Source organism: Cucurbita maxima, unplaced genomic scaffold (genome assembly GCF_002738345.1).
Source record: "Cucurbita maxima cultivar Rimu unplaced genomic scaffold, Cmax_1.0 Cma_Scf00006, whole genome shotgun sequence".
In the NCBI taxonomy this organism is placed as follows: Eukaryota; Viridiplantae; Streptophyta; class Magnoliopsida; order Cucurbitales; family Cucurbitaceae; genus Cucurbita; species Cucurbita maxima.
In genome coordinates, this window is record NW_019272022.1 from 1,268,994 (window position 1) to 1,282,639 (window position 13,646).

General features: G+C 35.5%; 2 protein-coding genes across 4 annotated transcripts in view; both read right to left on the reverse strand.

The window, feature by feature from the left end:
* LOC111480519 (transcriptional corepressor SEUSS-like) overlaps positions 1-455 on the reverse strand; it is a 14,235-nt gene extending 13,780 nt beyond the window's left edge. Inside the window, exon 1 of one of the 2 annotated variants that reach the window (XM_023125610.1) lies at positions 241-455. The gene's annotated coding sequence lies outside the window, so the exon portion shown is untranslated. Of the gene's footprint in view, positions 1-82 lie in introns of both variants that reach the window. The other variant, XM_023125609.1, reaches the window with a different exon arrangement.
* A 6,728-nt stretch (positions 456-7,183) lies between these two features.
* Positions 7,184-10,998, reverse strand: LOC111480627. Of its 2 annotated transcripts, XM_023125772.1 has the most exons (2): positions 10,963-10,998; positions 7,184-8,020 (listed from the first exon to the last, which is right to left on the reverse strand). In XM_023125772.1, the coding sequence occupies exons 1-2, from the start codon at positions 10,981-10,983 to the stop codon at positions 7,298-7,300; spliced, it is 744 nt and encodes a 247-aa protein (XP_022981540.1). In that variant the 5' UTR covers positions 10,984-10,998; the 3' UTR covers positions 7,184-7,297. The 2 variants fall into 2 exon arrangements, with proteins under 2 accessions (XP_022981540.1, XP_022981539.1); XM_023125771.1 differs by lacking the exon at positions 10,963-10,998 and having other exon boundaries at positions 7,184-8,442.
* Between the last annotated feature and the right edge of the window lie 2,648 nt (positions 10,999-13,646).

Genomic DNA, 13,646 nt, shown 5'->3' on the forward strand with positions numbered 1-13,646 from the left:
CAAAAAAAAAAAAAAAAAAAAAAAACTAAGCAAACAAAAACACACACGAATGAAGTAGAAGATCAGCAAAATTGAAACTCACCTGCAAGTGATACTTGACCAGAGAGTTTCGAATTCGAAAAACCTCCGAGATTTCAATAAAAGATGACAAGAAAAACCGATCAGATTACTCCAAAAAGAAGAAGAAGAAAAAAACTGCGTAGAAAATCAATTTCCAGTTGAACTATTTGCAGTAATCACCGTGTCGGTGTCTTGTTCTTCAAAAATGGTAATCGAGTAGAGAGAGTGCAAGCTGGTTGGCTAGGGTTCGACAGTGTGAAGTTGCCGTGGAGTGTTTTTCTCTCTCTCTCTCTCTCTCTCTCTCTCTCTCATAACCAAAATTGCCAAGACCAAGTTCTTCGCCGTATTCTGTAGAGAGAGAAAGGGAGAGCGAGAGAGTTGATGGGTGTCCTAGTGGACGTCAAACTTCTATTCGATCTAATTCAATTTTCTTCATTCCTTTCCTTCTTTTTTTTTTCTTTTTCTTTTCCCTTTTTTATTTCTCTCTCTCTCCTACCCCATGTGACAAACCAAGTCAAACGCCAATGTTATTTGATTAAACACTTTTTTTTGGCAACTAAAAACACATCATCCATCATACATGACATGCATTCACATGCACACACATACGCATGCTTCTTCCCACTCTTCCCACTTCTATTATTACTTCCACACTACGTTTTGTCTCTTAATTTTTTTTAAAAAATAATAATCTAATATTCTCTTTATAAAAATTAAATAAATTTTAAGAATATAATACTTACAAATAATATTATCTCACTTAATATATGGTTTAAAATCATAAAGAAAGTAATCAAATATAAACTTAATTAAGTTTTAAACTTGGTAAATATAAACAAATAATATATATATTTTATAGAATTAAATTAACACAAGTTTTGAATTAGAAGTCCATCCTCAAACATGGATTTGAATTTAGAATTTAATCTAGGTCCGATTAATTCAATATTTAAATAATATCATTAATGAGAATAACTTAATATAATAAAAATAAAAAGCATATAAACTAATTTTGAGAATAAATTTGCGTAATATCTTAATTTAAATACTATCAACTTCTACTTATTTTATTAATTTTATTATTATTATAATCCTTTATTAACTTAAAAAGAAAAAAAAGAAGGCCACAATCCAATGCATCATAAACTCTAAGCTTTACTACGTGGCGGATTTTGAAAGGGTGAAAACTAGAACAGCGCATTCTTATCGTGGACCGGAGTGTAGATGACAAATTCACTTAACGGCGGTTATGCCCTTTCTCGACGGAAACATAACGGCGCTTTTTGGATGGCAAGCACAGCACGCGAGTTCATTCACAAGACACGTGCCGGTGGAAGGTAATGATGTATGTACATGGGATGTGTAATGTGTATGGCATATACATACATGGAGTTTACTTTTTGTTGTTTAGGGAATTTAATGGGTTCATAATGAGTGAAATTCATTAACATACGGTCGTGTTTTTCATGCTGCTTTTAGGGTTCTTTTTTAAGCTTAATACATTCGTCATTTTACGTCATCTTGTGGGAAGGTGCCAATTTCCATTTTTACCCTTTCATTTCGTCCTCTAATTATCAATATCGACAAAATAGTACGTGACACTTGAGAAAAAAGACCACGTTTAAATTAGAGCGATATTGAAAATATGATAACTAAAAAATGCTTACAAGAATTGAAAGTTATTATATATATCAATAGGGTCGTGTACCTCATTTTTTTTGTAGCTTAATTATAAGGATTCTAAAGTTAAATATTAAATAACGTGACCATGTTAAAGAGATCTACGAGAATGTTCGAATGGATTTAAAATCCTTAACATAGGAGGGGATAAAAAAGCCTTTTCCGACCCCTCTTATTTCATTTCTCATTCTCACTAACTTTGTAACGACCCGAAATTTTCTACTTAATTTAAAGTCGCTATTGTATACATATCATAAACATGAATGCAGAAATATTTCATTTAAACTTTCATAAAACATAACTTTCAATTTAAAACACTGTCATGGACTTAGTGTTTTGAAAACACTTTTAAAAACGACACAATAAAAGACTAAATAAATTAAATAAAAAAACATCATATTCTAGTCTAAATCTAAGAAAATAATACGACTACGCATGACATGTGTCATGGTCTTAAATTGCGATGTCGTCATCAGCCGTACAGGAATTCATTGCCTTAATCTGAAATAAAGGTAGCACGTGCTTGAGTATTGTAAGAAATACTCCATAAGTGACATCACTATTGAAAGTTAAATGTAAGAACATGCCATATGCTACGACAAGACCTATTAATTTTTTTTTTTTTTTACGACACTATTTTAATTGGTAGCTTGGATGTGTACCATATACTCTACACACAGCTCATAGTATGGGCTCACTAGTCAGTTTGCACACTGCTGGACCCTTTTTTTGTCGGACGAGTCTTCTCTACTAGCTCAACTTTTACCGAATACCCATTTATAAAATGTTGTGGGTGTGAAAAGAAAAATTAAAAAAAAAAAATTAATTTGTGGGTGTGAAAAGAAAAATTAAAGAAAAAATGTTGATATCATTTATATAATGTTAAAGGGTCAAAACATTGTGAAAGTAAAGTAATTTGAATTTTACAAGTTGACCAAAGCAGGTTGGATTTGGTGAGTTGAACATAAGTAGTCAAAGTCAAAGTCAAAGTCATTAAATTTGTAATAAAAATACTATTGGTCAATTAATTAATTTAAGCCACCTTTGTTGAGAATGAAGACAAGCATTTTAAAGTGTATTTTCCTTCACTGTGTAATTTTATATTATTTGTGTGGGTTTAGTCAACTTATTAAAAGGGTAATTAAAAATAATAATAACAAATAAAAAATAATGGAATTACAAATCTTCATTCCCATATTTTTGTTTTACCAACTTTGTATTTTTAATTTTTTTTTTTTAAATATAATTATTATTTTCACACTGTAGACTCCATCTTCACATCCTACATTGAGGGTCGACTTCAACATACAGACAGTTCATGCCGCAGCTCGTCTCCTTCACGTAGTTTGCTCATCATCATTGTCTCGGTAACAGGGGATTCCAGTGACGATGATCATCGTGCCTCGCCTATTGAATCCAACACTAAGATTTGGTCGTAGGTAAGCCGATCTTACCTCAGACTTGTCCATTTTCAACCTTGGTTTGAATGAATCATGGCTTAGGTTCAAGTTTTGTTTTTTTCGTAATTGGTTTTATATGCCACCCACTTGTAGGGTGTCACAATCTGCAAGTTGTGGAGAGTGCCACAATTCATGATGTGATTTTGCTCCCTAATAAGTTATTGAGGACGATGATTAGTTTAAGTGAGGGAGAGTGTCACAACTTCACTAGGAAGATAGTAGAGTGTGGCCCCTATATGCATACAGACAAGGTGGCGACTCTCAAGTGGCACCCATTTGCCCACGTGAGGGTTGAGACAAAGCAATTGTCATGATACGACTGAGGAGAATAGTGCATCATCCAACACACCATGAGTGTGCATTAAAGCCAAGCTAAGGCATAAGCAAGATTAGAGAGAATGAGGCAACATGAGTGTCGAAGACAAGCTTGGAGAGGGTCGGGGAAGGGCTCTAGGCCATAACCTTAGAAGTTGGGGTTTCGATGTGAGTTTCGGCATGCAGTTCTAGGGTTATGTCCATCTATATGAAAGAGGAAAGCTCTCCAAACTTGGTGTCAATCATATATCCGACAAACACTCTACGGGGCCTTATGACTGCTTACCACATGATGCTTATTCTAGAATGATTGGAAATGTCTCAAAATGTACTATATGAGAAGGCATGATATCAACTCTTCACTACCCCTAGGCCCTGTTGCCTAAGTGAGCTACATGTGTCATAGCGTGGGCAAGTGTCTCGGGTTTTTTCCATTGAAATAGGTTTTTCAATGAGATGATAGTGTCTGATGGCACATGCCATCATTGCGCCTCATCCCATGTGTCGAATGTTTGTATATGCATTTGCTATCCAATACACAGTTCGTAAATAACACTGCATGGACGTGGAAGAGTTCATGCCTAGATAAAACCCAGATGAATGGATGTTTGGGATGTCCTGATGATATATAAATCAGGTTCTGACAGATGTGTCTGAGCAAGCTAAGATAGTTGAGCAGTCTAGAGATATGAGATGACATTAGATGCATGGATTGTATTGTTGGGAACCGAAATGATGATGAGATACGACATTGCACATGAGAAACCTTAGCCTAGAGTAGAGGTAAGGTCGAGTCGAATGACTAGACCTAGTGTAGAGATAAGCTAACTAGAGTCACAAATGATTGAACATGCATGCACGGGCAACATATGTCATTAAACAAGCTTGGATTTCACCCAAGTTGCGTATGATTGGCGAAGGGACGACTCATTTTACATTGTCCTAATTCATAAGAAAATAAATGCTCTAATGAATCATCCTCATCCACTCTCTTTTAATTATTTGAAGATGTTAGACTAATTGGTTGTTGAATCCCACCTTGCTAAATTTGTAATTGCGTGTAATCTTTATATTTTAGTTGGCGACATTATGCATCGTCGAGCTTTGTAATGGGAGCTTGTAACCCAAATGGGGGCGGTTAAAGTGGTTGGAGGGTTGGGTCAACCCATTGACTAGGGTTCTTTGGAGTGACTACCTTGGCCCGTCCGTCCATTCCAAGTAAGGAGTTAGGTTGTGTGGGCCTTGGGCGAAGACCCAGTGGTTCTATGGTCCTTAGAGTCGAAGGAAACCGCGTGAGGCTAGTTTCACGGAGCATCGTTACCTTTCTCTCCTGTCAGTGGAAAGAAGGATAGTGGGTCGATTCTCCTAAGCCAAAAAATATATGAATAATATCTAAGTCTCTATCATATTTCTTAACCACCTAGGTCATCCTTCATTTTAATAATGCTATTTTTTCTCATAACAGTAGTATTTGCCCATTAACAAAATAAACTAGGCTGTCTTTTCTAATAAGCTCAATAACAACACATTCTTTCTTTGATATGTTAAATTGTGATGTTTGGGGACTTCATAAAATCCTACGCATTATGGTTTGTGTTTTTTTTTTTTTCATTATTGTTGATGATTTGACTCGATGTACTTAGGTCTTTCTTATGCAACATAAATAAGGAGTACATCAGTTTCATACTACTATCAAGATAGTACGATTAGACAATGTGACTGAGTTTCTATCTTCGCAACCATTTTTTATTTCTTCTGACATTGAATTTCAACTTACTTATGCCTATACTCCGCAACAAAATGGAGTTGTACAATGTAAACATCATCATACTAAATGTAGTTAGGTCTCTATCACAGGTTCCACTTAATTTTTGGGGAGAGTGCATTTTAACTGCTTAGAACACCATTATCGTTGTCATCTAACAAGACAACCTTTGAAGTACTCTACAAACAACCACCTACATTTCATCATTTTAAAGTTTTTTATTGTAAAAGTTATGCAACCGTAGTACATCCAAACCAAAAAATTGAACTTTGGGCAATTTCTTGTGTTTTCATAGGATATCCTTGTGGTCACAAAAGTTACAAGTTGTATGACATGTAATCTCACAAATTCTTTATCAGCGACGATGTTAAATTTTGTGAAGATGATTTTCCTTTTTCATCAGCTTCACAAACATTGACGTTAGCTCCTTTGACTCTCATTTTACCACTTCATGGTTCATCCTACTCAAACATCTATTCTAATCCTGTCCCACCTTCTATTCCTTCATCTCCTCCATCTTCTATTCCTTCTCCAGATTCACTCATTAATTCTAATCCCATTCCACTTGATGTTCTACTCATACCAAACATCCTTCAACTTGACATAATGATTATGAAATTTCTTCTGCAGTCAATCATTTAACCTCTAACTCAAGTCCCAGCATATGCACCAGGTATCCCCTTCATCATTACCTTTCATTCTCTCGTTTTTTTTAAACTTAACGTGCTCTTCTAGATCTTATTACAACCCAAACATAACCTAAAACCTATGATGAGGCAGTGGCAACCCATTATGGCAGCAAGCTATGAATGCTGAAATTGCAGTTTTGTAACATAATCATACTTGGTCTCTCGTACCTCTACCACCTGGCCATAAAGCTATTGATTGTTGTTGGGTGTACAAGATTAAATACAACTATGATGGGCTTGTTGAACCTTATAAAATTCGGTTGGTAGCAAAGGGATACACTCAGGTTGAAGGTATTGATTATAAAGAGACATTTTCTCCTACAGCGAAACTTACTACACTTGGTTGCTTACTCACTGTTGTTGTTGCTCGAAAATGGTTCACTTTAGTTGGATGGTCAAAATGCCTTTCTCCATGGCAATCTAGACGAGGAAGTCTACATGTCTTTACCACGAGGTCTGCTGACAGGGGGAGAATGCAGTATGTCGATTATATAAAATCTCTTTATGAGTTAAAACAAGCTTCTCGCAATTGGTTCTTCATATTCTCTACCAGTATACAAAATGCAGAAAATTTAGGGAATTTGAAATAGTTCCTAGGCATTGAATTTTCTCGATAATTTTTATGTCTCAAAGGAAGTATGCTCTAGGCATTCTTTAAGACACAGGTCAATTTCCAATTTTCTATGGAGCAAAAGTTGAAACTTACTACATTCTACATTCGGTTGGGAACTATGACTCTCCAAAATTGTATGATATTATTCCGTTTGAGCATAAACTCTCATCCATTCTATTTCCATTTATTTTTCTAATCTCCTCGTTTGTGGTTGCAAATTCACCTCCTTTAACATTTAAAAATACAAATTAAATCAAGAAATATCTTGTAATTACATATAAAATTTTACAAATTGATATTGTTGAATCCCAAGTTGCTAAATTTGTAATTGCATGTAATCTTTATATTTTAGTTGGTGACGCAACACACGGCCGAACTTTGTAATAGGAGTTTGTAACCCAAATGGGGCATTAAAGTGGTTGGAGGGTTGGGTGAACTCATTGGCTAGGGTTCTTGGAGCCACTACCTTGGCCTGTCCATTCCAAGTAGGGAGTTGGGTTGTGAATGGTCTATGGTCCTTGTGAATGGATCGTTAAAATCAAATCAAATCAAATCAAGCTCAAACTTAACTGTCCTCGAACTATGATTCTACAAAGATACCAAACCAAATCAAACTTGTGGTATTATCGATAAAAAAAGTCAGATCCCCAAGATTATATAAACTATGAGAACTCAATATTGATTCATTAAAATCATAGTGATTATATTTGCATATTCAAGCTTGAATTTTTTCAAGTTGAACATCCTTGGGTTTCAACGGCACATACTCTCCTAACAAATACTCCCCGAGATGGTCTGAGAGGGCAGATTTGTCAATATTTTCATGATGGTATGATTTGCAGACTAAATACAACACCGTCTCCGTCACCAGCTTCAGCAAATAGAACACGAAAAACAACGAGAAGCACAAAATCCCCAAAACGCCCTTGGAGAGAACTCCCAACGCTGCCGCATGAACCACCAAATGCCCAAACATAAAACGCACCGTTCCGAGAGGGAGGCTTAGAAGAAGGATTATGACGACGGAAAGCCCTAATTTCCCTTTCACCAAGGCGTGGCTCTTGGCCATGGCTTTGAATCCGTAGGAATCTTCTAGAACAGAGACGACGTTCGAGAGCTGCCAGATCGTCATCAGGTAGAAGGCACCGGCGAGGTATAGGATCTGGAAGGCGTAGACCAGGAGTATAACGCCGGAGCCGGTGATGTGGCCGATGAAGATGATGAGGAATAGGAGGGAGATGATGACGAACAAGCTGGCGATGGAGTAGCCGACGTAGGAGATGAACACGCAGAGAAATGTCAGGACGAGCCGCTTCCAGACCTTGGGGACGACGCTCATCACCGGCTTGAAGGTGACGTCGCGGCCGGTGTAGATTGACGCGACGGTGTAGACGACAGCGGCGGTGGAGAGGAGCGACAGGACGACGAAGATAACCAGGTACGCGACTTGAAATAGAAAATAATAGACCTTCTCCGATGAAACGACGCCAGAGAGTTTTCCGAATGACTCTGTACGGGGCCGCGTTTGGTCCAGTATGAATTCGTCGTGCATGATTTTTCTTAGGAATAGATTGGAGAGCTCCATATGAGCGAGGAACAAGAAGGAGAGAGGGAGAATTAGGGCTAGAGTGATTTGGGAGAAAATCCTTCGCCATGTGAAGATTAATTTGCTGGTTTCTCTAAAAATTCCATAGGTTCCGAGGAATTGCATCTCTTCTTGTTCTACATCCATGATTCTGCGAAGAAGTAGATGGGATAATTTGCAGAAGAATGGAGGATTTTTGGAGGAGGAAAGGATATATAAGGAAAATGGGTGTTTGAATGTTCTTGAGAATTGAGTTTGAAAAGTATATAGATGACTTTTGGGTGCCTCCGCATTGGTTATTCCAAATATTATTTTATCCTTTCTTGTTTATAGAACAATCAATTTTAAATGCTTGAGAATGCTGACGAACTTTCTTGCTACTTGCAAGGATATGTCTATGTTGGTAGTGTTCATAGATTAGTTTATGTTGAATTTGACAGCGGCATTCATACATTTTTTTGAATTGACCTGGTTAGGAATTCGGACCTTTGCTATAGAACCTCCTCCCTATACCAATGAATCCTCTCCTTGAACACAATATCTTGAACCCCTCTTAAATAGTCATCCATTCGTTAAACATTATCCATATAGTTTTTTTTTTTTTAGCACATTACTAGTCTAATAAAGCTCTACCACAAATCTTCATTGTATAACTATACTTTCAAGACTGACTCACAACTTTTCTTTATTGATTCTATTGACATAACTAGGTTCAAGGTAGATTTTGATACTCATATCTTTACAAGGGTATGAGATTGATGACGTGAGGGGTTACTTTCAATTTGTGTAAAAGACTTGTAAGGATTAAATTAAACCGTAAGAGAGGGTTTAGGTTTGAGAAAATATGAATGGTCGGCCCCTATCCTTATCTTTTTGATTGTAGAGCGAGTCTTGCTGACTGAGTCAACACGTTCGTTGGCTATTATTTCAATATTATCAATGAAATGGCAATAAAATAAAAAAAGAAAAAAAAAAAGCATCTTTATTATTATTATTATTATTATTATTAGAAAATTATAAAGTCGACGTCAACGATGGCCTGATGTTGACTACAATTGTTTTTGTTTTTTTTTTTTTTTTTTTTTTTTGCAAGAATCATTGGGCAGCAAGGCTCTCCCGAATTGTATTGCAAATCACATGCTTCCAATATTATATTAACTTATTTCCCACTTTTTTTTTAATAATTATATTCTAAAAGTCCAAACTTTGGAAATCTAAGTATTAACGAGAGGCATTGTCAAGATGCCATCAGAGCTTCCACGAACCTCTATTTTCTGGGTTTCATGGTTTCAGGCAATTTCAAACAACTTTATAAGCTTTCACCTTCATCTATCAGTTGTGTTATAATCGTCTTCGTTTAATTGTGTTGTGCTATGCTATGAGTTGCATTTGATTATTGCCAACTTGAAGAGGAATTTAAGATTCAGTATACTTTTTCGTTCTTATTTATGACTTTATCTAACATTAAGTGAGATTCTTTCACTCTCATTCAAAATTCACTTCAGGTTTAACACAGGTTTACTTGGTCGTAACACTCACTGTCATGATCGGTACTTACTGTCTTGACCCTATTTTTAAGGTTTCGATACATGGTCCACGACAAAGACCAAATATAAAGGATAAAAATATCGTAAAATTTAGATCAAATTAAAACCAACAACATCAAAATTAAACACTAAACGAAATCTAATTACGGTGAACACAAAAATGAGTTTTATGTATAATCACAAAACGAATTTTTTTAAAAAAAAACTCAATACAAAGACAAAATGACACTTCGAAGCAACCCCCTCTATGGCTGCACAACTCTCGAATGTTATCTACTTATGTAGTCTCTCATCCCCTCTATGGCCACACAACTCTCGAATGTTATCTACTTATATAGTCTCTCATCCCCTCTCAAGGTGCGTTTATTAGACACACAATATTAGTTCCTCATGTTCCTACTAATATAGTCTCTTGTCTCTTCTCAAGGTGGGTTTATTCTACACTCGGTAGGGGCTCCTCATGTTATTTACTTATGTAATCCCTCATCCCCTCTCAAGGTGTGTTATATTCTACTCATATTAGCGATTCCTACTTTTGTAGTCTCTTGTTCTCTCAAGGTGGGTTATTCTATAGACACTAGCAGTTCTCTCAGTGTGGGTTTGTAGTCTCTTGTTATGTATTTATGTAGTCCTTCGTCCCCTCTTAAGGTGATTTTATTATACGCAAACAGTAACTCCTTAAATTAATACTGTTCGCCCTTAGAGGTCTCATAAGTTCTCTTATAATTCCTCAAGTGTTGTGGAGGTTTACTAGGTTCTTAAGGCATTTAGGCGGATGAGATCTCTTCTTGCTTTTCTAGTCACTCAGGGTTAGCTCTTGGGACTAAACTTATAACAACTCTATTTTTCTACTATAATAGAGTCATTACTGCATGCATGATGTATAAGTTATGTCATATTTAAAAGCTAGGCTATGATGTCACCTTGTCATGTTGCATAAAATTGTTATGAGATTGATATTTTTTGATGCATAAACCTCCATAGTCCATGCCACGAAGGCTATGCTATGAAAGAATGTATTAGAATTATGTATGTGAAACTTACAGGCTTATCATGTTATAAAAGAATAAAGGTTTATCTTGCATTATAACTTATGTCACGACAATAACCCATGAGAACCTCATGCATATTTGTGTGTCACGTACATCGAGATATTTCTCTATTATGATGAGTATAGACGCCTCCATTACCACTTATTATTTACGACATTTATGTTTGCCAAAATGTTATGTTGTCCCTTTCCCTCGGTGCTTTTCGACAAGAGCCCATTAACAAGTGTTAGCCTGATGAGCCAGACCTAGGGGATATGTGAGACGGCCAGACGGGCCCATGCTCGCATGCATGGGCCGTGTGAATAAGAAGTACTATAAATCCAACTTTGTCCCGGCTAGAAAGTTATATAAGGTCATGGTATCATATGTTAAAAAAATAGGTCTCTCCATGTTGCATGTGTGTGAGTTTCCTAACTCTAGTGAATTATTTACTGGGTATTTCTTTAAAATACTCAAGCCACTCGTTACTTTAGATGTTTAAGTCAATAACATCATTTTGAAATATTTCCTCAATTACCTGTCATGTCATACATATAGTAGCGAGTAGAAAAATCGTTGTAGTCTTATCCAATGAAAGCCCAACAAATAAAATAATTAATTAAATTTTTAGAAAATTATCTTTTAATAGTTAAAAGTTTATTCAAAAATTTTGTTTTTAATACTAAAAGTTAGTCAAATATTTAATATTTACCACACAATTTCAATATATATTTTTAAAAATTTACCTCCAAAAAAATTTAAAATTAATTTTAAAAGAGAATTATTTATTTTATTTATTTGTTAATAATTAACGATCAATGATAAAGACGATAACTTCAAGTTTTGTCTTGATTTTATTGTTGATATTAGGAGTCTTCGTTACGTTCGAAAACATTGAAGAACTAAATCGATTCGACCTAAATTAATTAGTTTGGTCCAATTAATCTAAGAAAATTGATTTCTTCACTATAAATATTGCAAACGCCATAAAATTTGCTTTACTTTGTGGTCGATTTTTTCAAAAAAGCTAACCGAACCAGATTTATAGTCCATTATCGATGCCCTACCTATTAAACTTAATTTTTGGACGTAGATGAACTTTTTAATATTAATTAATTAATATTTTGATGTTAATAAAATTTAATTTATTTGTCGATAATATTAACAACAAGAATCATTCCCATCCCTAAGATTAAAAATAGGAGAAAAATCACAAATGATGATGACGTGGACATGTCGAAACCTGACGTGGGCTTTTTGAAATATTGGACCATCTAGAACGTGACATGTGGCGCTGGGTTTGAATTAGAGGAATAATCAAAATAAAGAAAATTCAACGCAGTTACTTTTTTAATATTATGTTATTATATTTTCCAGCTTATGACGAGACCACACGTGGCAGTCAACCTTCGCTGTTTCATAATTTTAATATTTTCGTCTTTCACCCTATCAAAAAGTGACACGTGGCATAACATCTATTTTTTAACCAAATTTTGGGCAACATTTTTTAGTCATTATTTTCTTGAGTTAAAGACTTCTAATTTTGTTATTGTATTTTAAAAAATATTATAGAATTTCGATATTTTAGAAATAAATCGTTTAGTATCGACCCTAAATACCCCTCCACCCCATTAAGTTTTTCATCCCGAGCAATCATAAGCAAATCAAAGTGAGTAGTTGTCTCAACAATTGCGTTTTGAGTGTTGAACGTAGCAACTCTCATTGTTTAACAGAGGTTAAGGTTAATTACAAACACAAAATATTAATAAATATGGAACATAAATATTATTAATTTAATTATCTTTTAACATATTGATACTAAAAACAAGTTGCAATTTGGGAAGCTTATGATTGATGAACAACATTGTTAACATCCGACCGAACATAATTAGGCGACAAATGACCATAAAAATGGTCCGATAGAGGCAGCTTATCAACACTCTCACAGTGACACCATTTGCAAACAAAATACACCACAATTTCCGCCACAAACTCGGCCAACAAACACAACAAACCCCATAAAATGAAAGACTCACCCCTTCCCACCACCCTCACCAACGCTGGCCGACCAACAAACCAATAAAGCTCAAACTTAACCTTCCCCAAAGGCAAATTCAGCCACACCGATGGCTTTACAACCATCCTCGACAGCTGCAACGCTATCACCAAATACCAAATGCCCATCAAATAAAACATTACAAACAAGAAAAAAATGCTCCCATTAATAGTGATACCAATTTTATGGTCGATTAAGATCTCTATCACAGGCATCCAACGCAGCACGGTATAAGTAATAAATCCAAAGGCAATAAGAGCTGCACAATTGCACAAAAACATGACAAGAATCTGGTTCCAAACTTTTGGGAGGACTCTCAACACGTGCTTGAAATTGGAAACGTCACGTGCAATGTAGATACCGGCCGCGATTGTGTAGACGATGGCATAGGTGATGAGGAGAGATAAGATGGATGAGAAGATTGAGAAAACGAAGTTGATGAGAACATGATGGCTTGTTTTGGAGGAAACGAGGTCGAGGAGTTTAAGGAATTGGAGGGAATTGGATAAGAGAGAGAGAGGAAGAATAAAGGCAAGAGTGATGTGAGTGAAGATTCTTGTCGATTTTTGTATGAATTTGTAGGTTTGTTGGAGAATTCCATAGATTCCTAAGAATTGCTCTATTTCTTCATCCATGGTGTTTTGGGAAATGGGATGAACAAATTTTCAGAAATTGGAAGATATATGGAGACTTATTATTATTATTATTTTCTAATTTCAAAGTTTGAAGGTTCCAACTCACATGTAAAATACACTTTGATTACAATCTCCATGAATCTAAATATTGAAGGAATATTTTATTACGTATCAACTTGATTATAATTCAACGAACAATATGTATAATAC